This window comes from Drosophila persimilis, unplaced genomic scaffold (genome assembly GCF_003286085.1).
Source record: "Drosophila persimilis strain 14011-0111.01,24,50 unplaced genomic scaffold, DperRS2 tig00000000-arrow-pilon, whole genome shotgun sequence".
In the NCBI taxonomy this organism is placed as follows: Eukaryota; Metazoa; Arthropoda; class Insecta; order Diptera; family Drosophilidae; genus Drosophila; species Drosophila persimilis.
Window position 1 is genome coordinate 12,513,110 of NW_020825288.1, and position 14,630 is coordinate 12,527,739.

At 45.0% G+C, this 14,630-nt stretch overlaps 4 protein-coding genes across 4 annotated transcripts; 2 read left to right on the plus strand and 2 right to left on the minus strand.

The window, feature by feature from the left end:
* Positions 1-4,332: 4,332 nt before the first annotated feature.
* LOC6588371 (signal peptidase complex subunit 3) lies at positions 4,333-4,994 on the plus strand. The gene has a single exon (XM_002013382.2). It carries the CDS (start codon positions 4,356-4,358, stop codon positions 4,893-4,895), a length of 540 nt encoding a protein of 179 aa, XP_002013418.1. The 5' UTR covers positions 4,333-4,355; the 3' UTR covers positions 4,896-4,994.
* Positions 4,983-7,729, minus strand: LOC6588378 (mediator of RNA polymerase II transcription subunit 25). The gene has a single exon (XM_002013383.2). The coding sequence runs from the start codon at positions 7,683-7,685 to the stop codon at positions 5,100-5,102; it is 2,586 nt and encodes an 861-aa protein (XP_002013419.1). The 5' UTR covers positions 7,686-7,729; the 3' UTR covers positions 4,983-5,099.
* Positions 7,730-10,016: 2,287 nt separating this feature from the next.
* LOC6588373 (transcription factor Sp4) lies at positions 10,017-13,349 on the plus strand. Its single transcript, XM_002013384.2, has one exon. The coding sequence runs from the start codon at positions 10,207-10,209 to the stop codon at positions 13,207-13,209; it is 3,003 nt and encodes a 1,000-aa protein (XP_002013420.1). The 5' UTR covers positions 10,017-10,206; the 3' UTR covers positions 13,210-13,349.
* A 64-nt stretch (positions 13,350-13,413) lies between these two features.
* LOC6587268 (telomere-binding protein cav) lies at positions 13,414-14,545 on the minus strand. Its single transcript, XM_002013385.2, has 2 exons — positions 14,386-14,545; positions 13,414-14,320 (listed from the first exon to the last, which is right to left on the minus strand). Exons 1-2 carry the CDS (start codon positions 14,503-14,505, stop codon positions 13,592-13,594), a joined length of 849 nt encoding a protein of 282 aa, XP_002013421.1. The 5' UTR covers positions 14,506-14,545; the 3' UTR covers positions 13,414-13,591.
* Between the last annotated feature and the right edge of the window lie 85 nt (positions 14,546-14,630).

The following is a 14,630-nucleotide window of genomic DNA, read 5'->3' on the forward strand; positions in this document are numbered from 1 at the left end:
CATGTTGAGGGACGTGTTTGCTCGTTTTCTAGGTATTCATGCCCATAAAAATTGAATCTTGCCGCAAATTTTGTGATGGAATGAGACTCATTGCAGCTACCGATTCATAACCGATTCAAAGAGAGCGAAAATAGACCCTTAACCGATTTGAAGAGATCAAAAAGAGCCGAGTGGTGTGCGCCAAATAGAAATTGAATGCGCGACAAGGAGGCAATCCATTGGAATAGGTGATGCAAGAAAGCACGTTTTGAGAAGGCGACAATATACGAAAAATTTTTAAATAAACCTTCAACTCAACTCAAAACATTGCCCCGCCCACTTCCGCCCACACAAAGGCGAACATCTGTGGCATCCACAATTTCAAAGATACGAGACAGAAAACAGAAAACGCAGAATCTTAGAGGATGACTATATCTTCTAGAGTGCAAAATCTGAACCAGATCGTATAATTATTATAGCCAGAATCAAGAAAACAGTTTCATTCTCTCTCGCTCTGTCTCTCTGTAACACACAGGCTTAATGGTCGGCTTTGCCTAATGCAAAATATGAGTTCCTCGATCTCAGAGACTGTAAAAGCTAGAGCAACCAAATTTTTGATCCACACTCCTGTGATATCGGACTTTGACGAGTTAGCTTCAAAATTTCGTCCCACCTTCTTCCAGCCCTAGGACGAAAGGACGAAAGTTTGTGGCATCCACAATATTGAAGATACGAGAAAACTAAAAACGCAGAATCATAGAGAATGGCCGTATCTATGAGATTGCTATGAGATATAGCCATTATACCCATTTTTATATAATTTGCAGTGGATACACAGCGCCCGACGACATGTTCAGAAACGTTTTCTGTCTGTCCCGTAAAGTCGTCTTTTCTTGTCTCTGTGAAAGAAAAAACGCTAAAAAGAACGCTGTAATGTTACCCTATGATTAACTAATTATATATTAATTAATTAACTACATATATTAATTCTATATCGTAGAAAAACCTCAGCGCTAAACAGTCAGTTGGGGAACAGGGAACTTTACGAACCTAATGGATCAGTTAAATCGAGTGCAGACAAAAATCCTTCACCAACGACATTGGATGGATTCTTGGCAAATCAATCTTCTTTTACTGTAGAAAAATACGGAATTTATTTCCATAAAAATATAGTTTATATGCTCAGAAAATTATATTCATGCAGGTGGAGTCTGGCTTGAACTAGCTCGTTTCTTCTTTTTCACCGCACGGGTACATGGACTAGTCCATTGAACTAGTCCAATTAATAACAATAGCATATTAATAACTAATACTGATAGACAAAGTAGTATGTATATTAGAAATATACATTTATGATATGGAATAGAATAAATTATAATAATAAATCATAATAAAGAAATCACTCACAAGCGTGAAAACAAGTGGAAAAATATTTCAAAGAGTTTAGCGCGAAACAGGAAGGCCTGTATGCAGCATCAGGTTTTTAGAGCTTCAAAAATGAATAGAATGAACGTTCTGCAAGGCTCGGAAAATTATTTCTGATCCTTGGTTACGACTCAAGGCAAAAGATGTAGTCCAGTTAATGTTTGTTGTTGTTTTTTATTTTTTTATTTATTATTTGTTTCACAAATATATTTGTGTGAAACATCGCTATGATAGACAGCATGATATTTAGTCAATTTCATCAATTTATTTTTCATTTTCAACGTTAAATAGAAATCCAATAAAAGCAATTATTTAAATTAAGCAAATCAAATAGAAAATTTATTCATCAATGGGCTAAAATTATGTGGGCATGGCTAAATATTCTATCTAGCTAGTAATATTCGACGGAATATCAAAAACGAGGAATTCGTCAGTTTTTAAGGTATATTTTTAAAATGAGGCGGTATATTTCGGTGCTGTTCTGAGGGTCATACTGTAGAAATACTGGTTTTCGCCGCGCTCCCATGGTATTTTTGTCCATTTTCTTCAATCTATTAATTTAATTTTCAATGCTATATAGAAACCCAATAAAAGCAAGTATTTCGAATAGACCAATCATGCATAGAATTGATTCATGAATCGTACGAAATTGAGTGGGCATGGCTAAATGTTCTATATAGATAGTATTATTCAACGGAACAAAGAATTGGTCGTTTTTTGAATCGAATTTGAATTCGCCGCAGTTCGCCGCATTTCGCCCCAATTCGCTTTAGCAACAATGAGTCTCATTCCATACACAAATGTTGCGCATTCCATACACAAAAGTTGCGGCAACATTTACTTGAAAACCGTTTTTTGGTCAAAATAAAATACTTACAAGCAATTTAAAGAAGCAATCTTGTAGAAAATGCATTTATCTATGGGATTAAGCTAAGTGGGCAAATCTATATAGCTTGAAATATAGGCAATACCCGATTCGCCGCAGTTTCGCTATTGCAACAATGAGTCCCATTCCACACACAAATGTTGCTAATTCCATACACAAATGTTGCTAATTCCATGCACACATACCCTGGGGAAAATGGATGTTATAGAATTGTGAATATGTTTGTCATCCCAGGCAAAAACAATTTATTTCTAAACTATTTTAATATTATTCAATATTATTTATTATACTATTTTTAATATTTCAACGATATTTTGAAGCTTATTGTCTTCTTGTAGGGACCAAGAATAGGTATCAGGATCGAGATATATATACAAAACACTCATCATATACATGAATATGTCTAAAAAATGTCAATTTGAGAAAAGGTCTTTATTAGTTACGTTTTATCTTCATATCAATATATATACTTTCATATACAATTAACAAAATAGGGTATACAAAGACCTATACTACGGCTTACACGCAATATAGCGACTCTTTTTTTGTTGAACTTTTTCGTTTAAACCTTTTTTTACAATAAATACAATAAAAGCAAAGATTAAAAACTATCCAATCTTGTAGAAAATTGATTCATCAATGGGATAAAACTATGTGGGCATTGCTGAGAGATTTAGTTAGTCAGCATTATTCAATGGAATATCAAAATAGAGCAATATGAACGAATTTCCCTTTTCGTTTGTTTTGATTGACCTATTTCGCTGCTTGTTTTTCGTTTGACTTATTTCGCTAAAACCTCTTTTCACGCAAAACGCAATAAAAGCAAGTATTAAGAATACACCAGTTAAATAGAAAATTGATTCATCAATCGTATAAAATTATGATGGCATGGCTAAATGTTCTATTTAGCTGGTAATATTCAACGGAACAAAGAATATAAGGAATATGGTTTCCAATCCTGACGGAGAACGATTAACCTATTACAAGCCAAGGGGGTATTTCAATTTTCCACTGAAAATAATGAAAATTTAATCATTTTAGCGCAGTTCAGCTGAAAAATATCGTGGTTTTTTTTAAGTTTATAGTAGAGATGGCATGAATCCTCAAGAAGAATTTACAATCAGTAATATTTTCCGCCATTTACCTCAAGTAGTTGAACTATTTAAATACAGGGGGCTTTAGTGGGCTAAGACGCTTGCACGGTTATTCTGTGCTTCCCACTATCGCCCACTATCGAAACATTGAACCATCGATATTTAGTAGCGCGATAGTGTCTTACCATCGATAGTGTCCCTCTACACCAAATTAGTGATGTAAATTTGAATGAAAACATCGATGTCGATGTCCATCGAACTATTTGTGACAGGCACTGTTTCTGTTACTGTTTCTGATACTGAGTTTTACAAATGGAACAAATGGATCTCCTTATATAGCTAGCAGTGGTACTCTTATTGTATGGGAAGGAACGCACAGGCTCCATGTGAGTGTATTTTTAGATAGGGTACACTTACTCTGTGCGGGGGTTACATTTCAGTGCATTTACTTAGGTACTTGGCAGCAATAGAGTAAATAGTTTATTGCTTCACCCTTTTTGGTGGGTTCGAGTTTACAAGTGCAATTATCTATTCTTAGTTGCTATTGTAATTTTCGTGTCGTCATATTCATTGACATGAAGTGACATGGACAATTGTATTTATGAGTATTTGTGTATGAGATTGTACTGTTTATTCTGTAATATTAATAAGGTATATGTCTGTGACTGAACAGTACCCTTCCCAAACACACAACGGGTTGCCTTCGAATGATGTTAACGGCGTTCGCAGTTTCATATTTAAACAAATGTATACCATCTATAGTAAATTTGATTCATTTTAAGCAATGATATGAAATTAAACTACCGATGTTTTGCAAAACATCGATGAATCACTCAACATCGGTAGCAGCAAAAACATCGGAAAACATCAGTAAACATCGGCAGAAAAACATCGATGCCCGATGCATCGATGTTTTTTTACATCACTACTACGTGTCATTTGCCGAATTTCAGGACAAATCGAATTAAAGAATGCATACGGTTTTAACCAGAGGAAATGCCACCGTGGCGTACTCCCTGAGCGTCCTGGCCTGCCTCACCTTCAGCTGCTTTCTCTCCACCGTTTTCCTCGACTACAGAACGGATGCCAACATCAATACCGTCCGGGTGCTGGTGAAAAACGTTCCCGACTACGGCGCCTCCCGGGAGAAGCACGATCTCGGCTTTGTCACCTTCGACCTGGAAACGAACCTCACCAGCGTGTTCAACTGGAACGTGAAGCAGCTGTTTCTCTACATGACGGCCGAATACAAGACGCCCTCGAATACCCTAAACCAGGTGGTGCTCTGGGACAAGATCATCCTGCGCGGCGAGAACCCAGTGTTGGATTTTAAGAAAATGAACACCAAATATTATTTCTGGGACGATGGAAATGGACTGAGGGACAATCGCAATGTCTCGTTGTATCTCTCATGGAACATCATTCCTAATGCCGGCCTTCTGCCGTCCGTACAGGCTACCGGCAAGCACGTCTTTAAATTCCCATCCGAGTACGCCACATCGTCCATTTAGATTAAAAGATTATGGATACTGATACTATTTTAGGGGTTCTGTTCTGTCTGTAACGTAGTATGTATCAAAAATAAATAAAAAACGAAATTAAAATCTCAAGAACGATTTGTTAAATGTGACAATACGCTTAAAATAAACATTGATGAAAAGATAATCTTTTTTGACATGTGGGACACAACACAATATAAATAAGGTAGAGAGGTTCTACATGAATTCGTAGCTGCCATCGTCGAAATTCCGATTGCCCACCATGGGACCGCCGGCGCCGCCCATTTGATTCGGATTCTGGCCGCCGCCCATTTGCGGACGGAATTGATTGCCAGGCGTCGTCTGGTGTTGGAGAAGCTGCCGCAGTCCGGGATTATTATTGCTCATCATGGGCCGAACCATGCGCTGCTGTTGGGCCGCCTGCTGTTGCATGGCCGCCACATTGGGGGCCACCTGCTGTTGCAGTTGTTGCTGCAGACTCGGATTAGGCACGCCGCCGGCTACACCCACACCCAGGGGCATTCGCTGTTGCTGCTGTTGCATCATATTCATTTGCATTTGATTTTGTTGCATGGGCATGCCGACGCCGCCAGGACCGGGTCCACCGCCACCTCCAGGACCTGGTCCTCCGCCGCCCTGCATTTGCATATTTAGCTGATATTGATTGTAGTGCTGTTGCTGTTGTTGGGAGTTGTCCTGCTGCTGCATCTGCTGTTGTTGTTGTTGTTGCTGCTGCTGCTGTTGCTGTTGCAGCTCCATGGGGGATTTTCCCTGCTGCTGGAGCATCTGCTGCTGCTGTTGCTGCTGCATGTTGCCATGCTGCTTCTGTTGAATGACCTTCCGCAGGCGCTCCACAAACATGGCCTGGTTGTTGGGTATGAAACCCAAGAACGCATTGCGATCCGGTGTGTAGAGGAGTATCAGCACCTTGAGCTCGCAGGCGGGGGCATTGGGAATGGAGGAGAAATGCACGCAACCTGCATATCCGGATGTCATCATTTTAGCCAGCGAATCAAGCGCCTCGCCGGGTGACGGCCGAAAGACAACCATCTTGGAATCCTTTAGAAACTGGCCCCCAATATTGCCCACCAAATGCTTGGGCATGAGCTGCATCAGTAGCTTCGGTGGCCAGTTCTCTGCCTTGATCTCTGGCTCCCCATCCTTGATGTTAGTGCAAACAGTGCACTGAAGCGTGTGGGGTATCTTTTGTGGATCGTTTTTCGGCTTCTCCGACCACTCCAAGAGCCCTGTCCAGATTTTCTCTCTCAAGGAGGCCTGCTCCTGCTGCTGTTGGGGATTCGATTGTTGCTGTTGCTGTTGCTGTTGGACCTGAACTTGTGCCTGTTGTTGGGGATTCTGTTGGGCCACCTGCTGTGCCACCTGTTGTTGCTGTGGATTGGGCATATTTCCCGCATTGGATACCGCCGGCATCATGTTGCTGGCATTGGGATTCCCTTGTTGCTGCTGCTGCTGTTGTCCCTGCTGCTGCTGCTGTTGTACCAATTGCTGTTGGAGCTGCTGATTGAATTGCTGCTGATTGAGCATCTGCAATCTCTGTTGCTGCTGTTGTTGCTGAAGCGAGTTCACCGTCTGATTTGGCGGTGCATTTATCCTGGAGATAAGCGCAGAATTGGCATTCTGTTGCTGCTGCTGCTGTAGCTGCTGTTGCATGTTGCCGCCACCCCCTGCGGCACCCTGTTGCATGAATGGCGGACGTGCCTGTCCCTGCTGATTAGGATACATCCAACGATTCTGCCCAGGAACCACATTTTGCTGAAAGTTTGGATTCTGCATCTGGTTTTGGGGCACGAATTGGTTCTGCTGCTGCTGTTGCATCAGTTGCTGCTGCTGTTGGGGATTCAGTAGACCCGCCTGGGGATTGGGACCCGGCTGCTGTTGCTGTTGCTGCTGATGCATGGGGTTCATGTTCATCACCTGTTGTTGCTGCTGGGGCGGACCTCCCTGTTGTTGTTGCTGCTGCTGTTGTTGTTGTGCTGATGTGGTGTCCATTGGCATACCCGAACCCGCCTGCTGCTGACCCCCTGGGTTCTGCTGTTGTTGCTGCTGTTGGACAGCAGCCTGAGCTGTGCTCGGGGCTGCCATTTGAGCAGCCATGCTATTGGGACTGGCGGCACGCTCCTTCAGGCTATATCCTTTCAGCAGAACCAAGTGACGAATGTTTTTGGCATAGTTCTTGCTGGTAATCGGCTGATCCCCGTCCGCCTTCATGAACAGCTTGAAAAGGATCGGCATTTTGCGCGGAGCAATGATCGACAGATTGATCTTGCGCTCGTTGAATAGGCCGGCCAATTGCTCGCACGATTTGCCTAGATATTTCCACGACTCCGTCACTGGCATCTGATACGGCGGACTATTGCAGATGAGTATACAGTGACGCTGGACATTGGTCTGGTCCAGCATCTGGCGGCGCTCGCTGATGTCCTCGAAGCAACCATGGGCGGCAGCAAAGCCCTCGGCCATGTGAGCACACGACTCCATGCCGCCCCCAACTAGCGGCAGACGCTCGATCGTCTCCATCACCTTCTGGGGCTGCAGGAAGGGTCCGTAGGTGGCACACACCGGCTCCAGCAGATTGGAGGCCGTGCGGTATACGACAATGCCATAGAGAGTGGCAAATCGGTCGGCAATCAGATACTCCCGCTCGTCAATGGAGCCCGTGGTGAAGTGCTCCAGAGTGGGCAGAATGTAGTTCGTCTTCAGCTCGTTGATGTACGCACCGTTGATGGCGCTGCCCTCAATGACAAAGACCACATCGGCCAGGGACAGTTGGTCAACCTCCATGACCTGCACAAATTCGGACTTGAGCGCGTTTTATGCCAACAAAAACTTTATTTATTTATTTACGTTAGTGATGTAAAAAAACATCGATGCATCGGGCATCGATGTTTTTCTGCCGATGTTTACTAATGTTTTCCGATGTTTTTGCTGGTACCGATGTTGAGTGATGTATCGATGTTTTGCAGAACATCGATCAATTAATTTCAAATCTGTAAGCAGCAAACACAGCAATGCCTGCCTCATTTGAAAGCAATCCTTCGTGTTTTTGGGACGGTATGAAAAGTTAGGTACTTTTCCTAATTTCTACAAAATTGCAATGCAATTTTTGACGTTAATGGCATCTTCTGGGTGTATTTTGATCGGGTGTACTCAGCCTGCTAACATATTAAGTCGAAAACGTAATAGACTTTCACCTGTGCGACTAAGCCGCATTTTGGTTTTTGCAAAGCATTGACAAATAGTACTTATTTGAAATATTAGATATCTCTGATCTACAATGATATGTAAAAGACTGCTATGAAAGCATAATCATTTCTTTTATGTTAAATATTTTTTCGTTTAGTCCTATGATATGTAAAAGACTGCTATGAGAGCTCAAGTTTAATTTTTCCTTTGTTGAATATTCGTTTTATAATCAAATGGGAAAGTTTTGAAACATCGGTCATACATCGATGCATCGAAGAATAATCCGATGTATCAATCCAACACCGATGTTTGATTTTGACAACATCGATGGACATCGACATCGATGTTTTCATTCAAATTTACATCACTAATTTGGTGTAGATGGACACTATCGATGGTAAGACACTATCGCGCTACTAAATATCGATGGTTCAATGTTTCGATAGTGGGCGATAGTGGGAAGCACAGAATAACCGTGCAAGCGTCTAGCCCACTAAAGCCCCCTGTATTTAAATAGTTCAACTACTTGAGGTAAATGGCGGAAAATATTACTGATTGTAAATTCTTCTTGAGGATTCATGCCATCTCTACTATAAACTTAAAAAAAAACCACGATATTTTTCAGCTGAACTGCGCTAAAATGATTAAATTTTTATTATTTTCAGTGGAAAATTGAAATACCCCCTTGGCTTGTAATAGGTTAATCGTTCTCCGTCAGGATTGGAAACCATATTCCTTATATTCTTTGTTCCGTTGAATATTACCAGCTAAATAGCACATTTAGCCATGCCCACATAATTTTATCCGATTAATAAATCAATTTTCTACTTGACTGGCTTATTTTAAATACTTGCTTTTATTGCATTTTGCGTAAAATGAGGTTTTAGCGAAATAAGTCAAACAAAAAGCAAGTAGCGAAATAGGTTAATCAAAACAAACGAAAAGGGAAATTCGTTCATATTGCTCAATTTTGATATTCCATTGAATAATGCTGGCAAACTAAATCTTTCAGCAATGCCCACATAATTTTATACGATTAATGAATAAATTTTCTACAAGATTGGATAGTTTTTAATCCTTGCTTTTATTGGATTTTGTGTAAAAAGAGGTTTAAACGGAAAAGTTCGACAAAAAAAGAGTCACTGTGATGCGTGTAGGCCTTGGAATACCCTATTTCGTTAATTTTATATGTAGATCAAACGCAATTTATTAAGACCTTTTCTCAAATTGATATTCTTTAGACATATTCAAGTACATTATTAGTATCTTGTGTATATTTATCTCGATCTTGATACCTACTGAGCCTTGGAAGACAAACGTATTCACAATTCTATAACATCCATTTCCCCCAGGGTATGTGTGCATGGAATTAGCAACATGTTTGTGTATGGAATGGGACTCATTGTTGCTAAAGCGAACTGCGGCGAGCTGCGGCGAGCTGCGGCGAACTGCGGCAAACTGCGGCGAATACAAATTCGATGCAAAAAAATACTATCTATATGGAACATTTAGCCATGCCCACTCAATTTTATGCGATTAATAAATCTATTTTCTTTTTGACTAAAAACACCTATAAAAACGAAAGTCATTCCAATAGATTAATAAAATATACCGTAAATGTCGCGCATCTTGTCATGATGTCAGAGGTTTTTGCTGTAATCAATATTTGAGAAGCTGTCCCTGCTGTCTGGAGTCGTTCAAATTTCAGTTGGACGGCAACAGCTTGCCGCCTCAAGCACAGCTAAACCAGGTGGCAGCACGGAGGCGCCACTGTGAAAATTGTGACACTCACACAAAAACGTAGCTACTTAGGAGCAACCCTGCCTCTCTTCTTCTGCGTTTGTGTTTGTGTTTGTCAAAACAAAATTAAAAAAAAATTGCTTAATAGGTCTTAGTTTAAATATTTAAAGCATTGCCCGATTCACAAACTCGAATTTAAACAAAGGTACCGCGCGCTTTAACGTATAATTCCGTTTGCTCCTTAATTATCGTTGCTACCGTCTCGAATTGAATCTCAAAGTTGCGCGTCTGGAAAGAAAAAATTGAAATGTTTACTTTAAATCCCTTACAAGTGGAAAATCTTAATTAAACCGTTGAAAGGCAGTCGAAAGTAGCCAAGATGCTGCAGTATAAGAATGCCACGGCTGCTAATAGTGCGCCATCAGCCACACCCACTGCCAACCTTTCCGGGAAGGCGCCACAAGGGAATGCGAACACGAACGCTGCTGCTGCTGCCTCTGCTGCAGCTGTTGCAGCAGCTTCTGCAGCCGCAGCCCCCACCATGCAACAGATCATCAATATCCACCAGATGCCACCACAGTTCGGTGGTGGAGGCGGCAACGTTACCGGCGGACAGCCCCAAGCCATGTCCCAGAACATGTTCCAGATTGTCCAGCCGATGCATGCGATGCAGACGGTGAATATCGATGGCCAGGAGGCAATCTTCATTCCCAACCTGAATGCACAGCTGGCGACGGCCCAGGCCGTGAACATCAATGGACAGCAGGCATTCATCACGCCCAACGGGCAGATCCTGCGGGCTCCACAGGCCCACGCCGGTCAGGCCGGTGGTCAGGCCATCCAGCTGCAGCAGGCAACACCCGCCCAGATCATCAATGGCCTGGGGCAAGAGCAGACGCAGCTGTTTACCATTCCTGGGACGAGCATTCAGATACCGGTGACCAACCTCATCCAGCAGCAGCATCAGGCGACAGTGCAGCAGCAGCAACAGTCCCAGCAGGCAACGACGACTGGTGGTCAGACTGGATCCCAAGGTGGAGCAGGCGGCAGCGGCACGGGGAACGCGGGGGGACTCCAGGCAACACAGCTGCCGAGCACCATCACCATCCCAGGGACGAATATCCAGATACCCACATCGGTGGCCGCGGCCAATGGTCTGCTCGGGAACCTCTCAAGTCTGTTGAGCGGCGGCGGTGGAGGCGGCTCCACGCTGAAGCTGGATAATGGCCAGATCCAGCTGCGACCACAGTTGGTGCAATTCCCACAGCCCGTGCAACAGCAGACGGTTGCCGTGCAGATTCCAGTACAAACAGCAGGTGGACAGACCATCTACCAGACGGTCCATGTCCCAGTGCAGGCCGCACCAAGTGGTCTGTCGAATCTGATGCAGGCCCAGTCGATGGCGATGCCCTCAGCTGCTACCTCACAGATGCAGATGATACCACAGTTTGCGCAGATTGCACAGATTGTGACGCCCAACGGGCAGATACAGCAGGTACAGCTGGCGCCAATGCCTTACAGCCAGTTGCCGCCGAACGCGAACATCATACATATCCAGAATCCCCACCAGCAACAGCAGCAGCAGCAGCAACAGCAGGCGCAGCAGCAGCAAGTGCAGGTACAGCAGCAATTTCAACAACATCAGCAGGTACAGCAGCACCAACAGCTCATCCAAGCGATCCAGGATGCCTCGGCGAGTGGCCAGATACCAGCGAATCAACCCATAACCATAACCAATGCCCAGGGCCAACAGCTGACGGTGATACCAGCCCAACTGAGGCAGAATCCACAACCCACAGCCACGCCGGCGCCACAGGCCCCCACTGCCATGCAGCTACCCGCCGGGTTGCAGGCCCTGCCCATACAGAATATCCCAGGATTGGGGCAGGTGCAGATCATCCAGGCGAATCAGTTGCCCGCCAATCTGCCGGCCAATTTCCAGCAGGTGTTGCATCAACTGCCACAAATGCAACAGGTTCATGCCCAGGCGCCAGCACAGGCCCAGGGACAAGCTCAGACGACCAATGCAACATCTATAACGGTGATGCCCAAACAGGAGCCACAGAGTCCCACGCAGATGATCACCAGCATCAAGCAGGAGCCGCCAGATAACTTTGTCACTGCTGCTCCTCCGGGTCCTCCGGCTCGTCCGCCATCCACTCCCACATCGATTGCAACATCTCAGCCACATCCACAGCCGCAATCACAGCAAATAAAATTCATTGTGCCGCAGGCGCCACCAACCACGCAGGCGGATGGGGGGAATCCCAATCCGAATCCGAATCCGCTCTCCAATGTGACAATACCAGCGTCCATACAAATCACAGCCTTGCCACAGCCACAGCCGCAGGCAGCCACCGCCACGACCTTGCCTCCGCCTCGAACGCCGCCAGTTTCGGTGGCCACCATTGCCAGGAGTGTCAATCTCCCCACGAAAGCCACCACCATCGCGAACACTGGCGGGCATCATGTGATGCGAACTACAGCAGCGAGCGGCCTCAGGAGCAACACCACCATTACTGTAAGCACCACCACCGCCACGACGCCGGCAGGCCAGACGAGCGTGAGCTTGGATACCAGTGGAGCGGGGGCGGAGGTAAAGCCCAGACTCAAGCGTGTGGCCTGCACCTGCCCCAATTGCACCGATGGCGAGAAGCATTCGGATAAGAAGCGCCAGCACATCTGCCACATACCCGGCTGCCAGAAGGTGTACGGCAAGACCTCCCATTTACGGGCCCACCTCCGTTGGCATACGGGCGAACGGCCCTTTGTCTGTTCGTGGGTCTTTTGCGGCAAGCGTTTCACCCGCTCCGATGAACTGCAACGCCACCGTCGCACCCACACGGGCGAGAAGCGCTTCCAGTGCCGCGAATGCAACAAGAAGTTCATGCGGAGCGATCATCTGTCCAAGCACATCAAGACGCACTTCAAGAGTCGCTCCGGCGTGGAGCTGATGGAGCTCAGCATCAAGCAAGAGCAGAAGAACAGCGCGAAGAGCATCAGCACGATGAGTGGGATTGTGACGATCGAGTTACCCGGGAGCGGTGGCCAGGTCGTGGGCAGTGGTGCCTCCAGTGTGGCGGCAACGGTTGCGGGCTCAACTGTTACATCAGCCCCGGGCGGGGCGACCATTGTCCAGCTGTCAGCTGGAACGGTAGGGGGCATGGATAGTTTCGGCGAGGACGAAGAGGATGACGAGGAGATGACCGAAGAGGATGACGACGAAGACGATGAGGAGGAGCTGGAGGAAGATGATGAAGATGAGGAGGAAATGGATGAAGAGGAGCAGGACCAGGAGCAAGACCAGGACCAGGACAGTGGCGATGAGGAGAAGGTGATGACCATTTCGATGAGCGAAATGGGGGAGAATTCATCCAACTAACATTCGGAGTCGCTGTTCATGGAACAGTTCATGTTTGATCATTTCCCGTAGCACAGGCAGCCTTCGCAGATCCTCCTCCTTCGGACCCATTTGTAAATTGTATATAGCGCGAATAATTATTTTAAATATCCTAAGCATTTCAAATGTTCTTTTTGTTTCGTGTAAAATTGTACATAGAGATCGGAGAGATCCCCGATAATTGTATTGTTAGTTAAGGTTTTTTAATATTTTTACTCAATAATTTCCTAAAATCTAGATTTTAATCGACATCGTGTTTTTTAATGAAGTTTTTTACACACCCAGAGCAACAACAAATATATCTACATATATATATATATATAAACATCCAATAAACTCCAATTCGTTTTCCGCAATTACTGATTCATGGCTGATTCTCCTGCGTGGATGCGGCTGCTACTTGAGTACCAAATTCATTGTAATCCTCACTGTCTACTGTATGCCCTGGCAGGGCCTGCGACTGTGAATTGATGTCCTCGTCCAGAGACATGCTCTCCGAGTTGACCTGCAGTCCCGCTTGCACCCAATCGTGGCCCAGATCACACGACACGGACTCGGTTAGCTGCGTTTCTGGTGGTATTTCAATCTCATCCTGACCAATGCCCCACAGTTCTTCATCAGAATCGATGCCGGTCGACAAAAAGTCGTTTTCAGGCATCGCCGTTGTCGCATTGAAAGGTGTCGTCGGCTGGTCTGGCTGGACAAATACAGCCGCTGCTGAATCGTTTAATAAAGGCTGTGAGAACGAGGTGGTGACATCTGTAGCTTCCGGGCCTATGCCCTCACGCTCTCGCTTATAACGATCCAGTCGAAAGTTATTCTGCTTTTTCAGCTCGCTTTTGGCTACGAGATTGTATTCGGCCACCTCTTCGTCTGTGTAGGGTTCCACCATTTTCCTGGCCACCGCCTTGATGAGCATGGCATTTATGAAGCGCTCCGAACGATTTTCAAGGCGATTCTTCGCATTAAGCCGCTTCTTGGCGTCCCACACGCAGTTGAGGTGTGTCATGTTGACTCGTACTTTGGTACGCAGGCACAGCTGCCTAACGTCCTCTGGGCTGTACACGCGCTCCAGGTCCGCAGGCCTAATCTTCTGCAAGATGTCCCCCGGATTAAACGTAGATTTTTTGGCTTGTTTGCGGTGAAATTTTTACTTACGCACGGCGGGTAATATTTGCGAAAGAATTCCCTTTCGTGCTCCTCGGCATTGCTCATCACCATTTGCTCCTCCTCGGCTTGGTATTTGAGAAGAGCCTCCGGTAGCCCTGTGCCTGGCATGGTTTTAACATAAACTATAACAATATAATTTGCACAAGGACGTATACAACAAAATAATCCAAGCTCGTTCCCGCTCAATCAAAATCTTATCGAAACGCAACCCTACCAACTAATGCACTAACATA

Excerpts from the sequence above, each read along its gene's own strand:
- LOC6588371 (XM_002013382.2), top strand. The coding sequence starts at position 4,356 with ATGCATACGGTTTTAACCAGAGGAAATGCCACCGTGGCGTACTCCCTG.
- LOC6588373 (XM_002013384.2), top strand. The coding sequence starts at position 10,207 with ATGCTGCAGTATAAGAATGCCACGGCTGCTAATAGTGCGCCATCAGCC.
- LOC6588378 (XM_002013383.2), bottom strand. The coding sequence starts at position 7,685 with ATGGAGGTTGACCAACTGTCCCTGGCCGATGTGGTCTTTGTCATTGAG.
- LOC6587268 (XM_002013385.2), bottom strand. The coding sequence starts at position 14,505 with ATGCCAGGCACAGGGCTACCGGAGGCTCTTCTCAAATACCAAGCCGAG. Across the intron at positions 14,321-14,385 it reads GCAAATATTACCCGCCGTGC|AAGATTAGGCCTGCGGACCT; the intron begins GTAAGTAAAAAT and ends GACATCTTGCAG.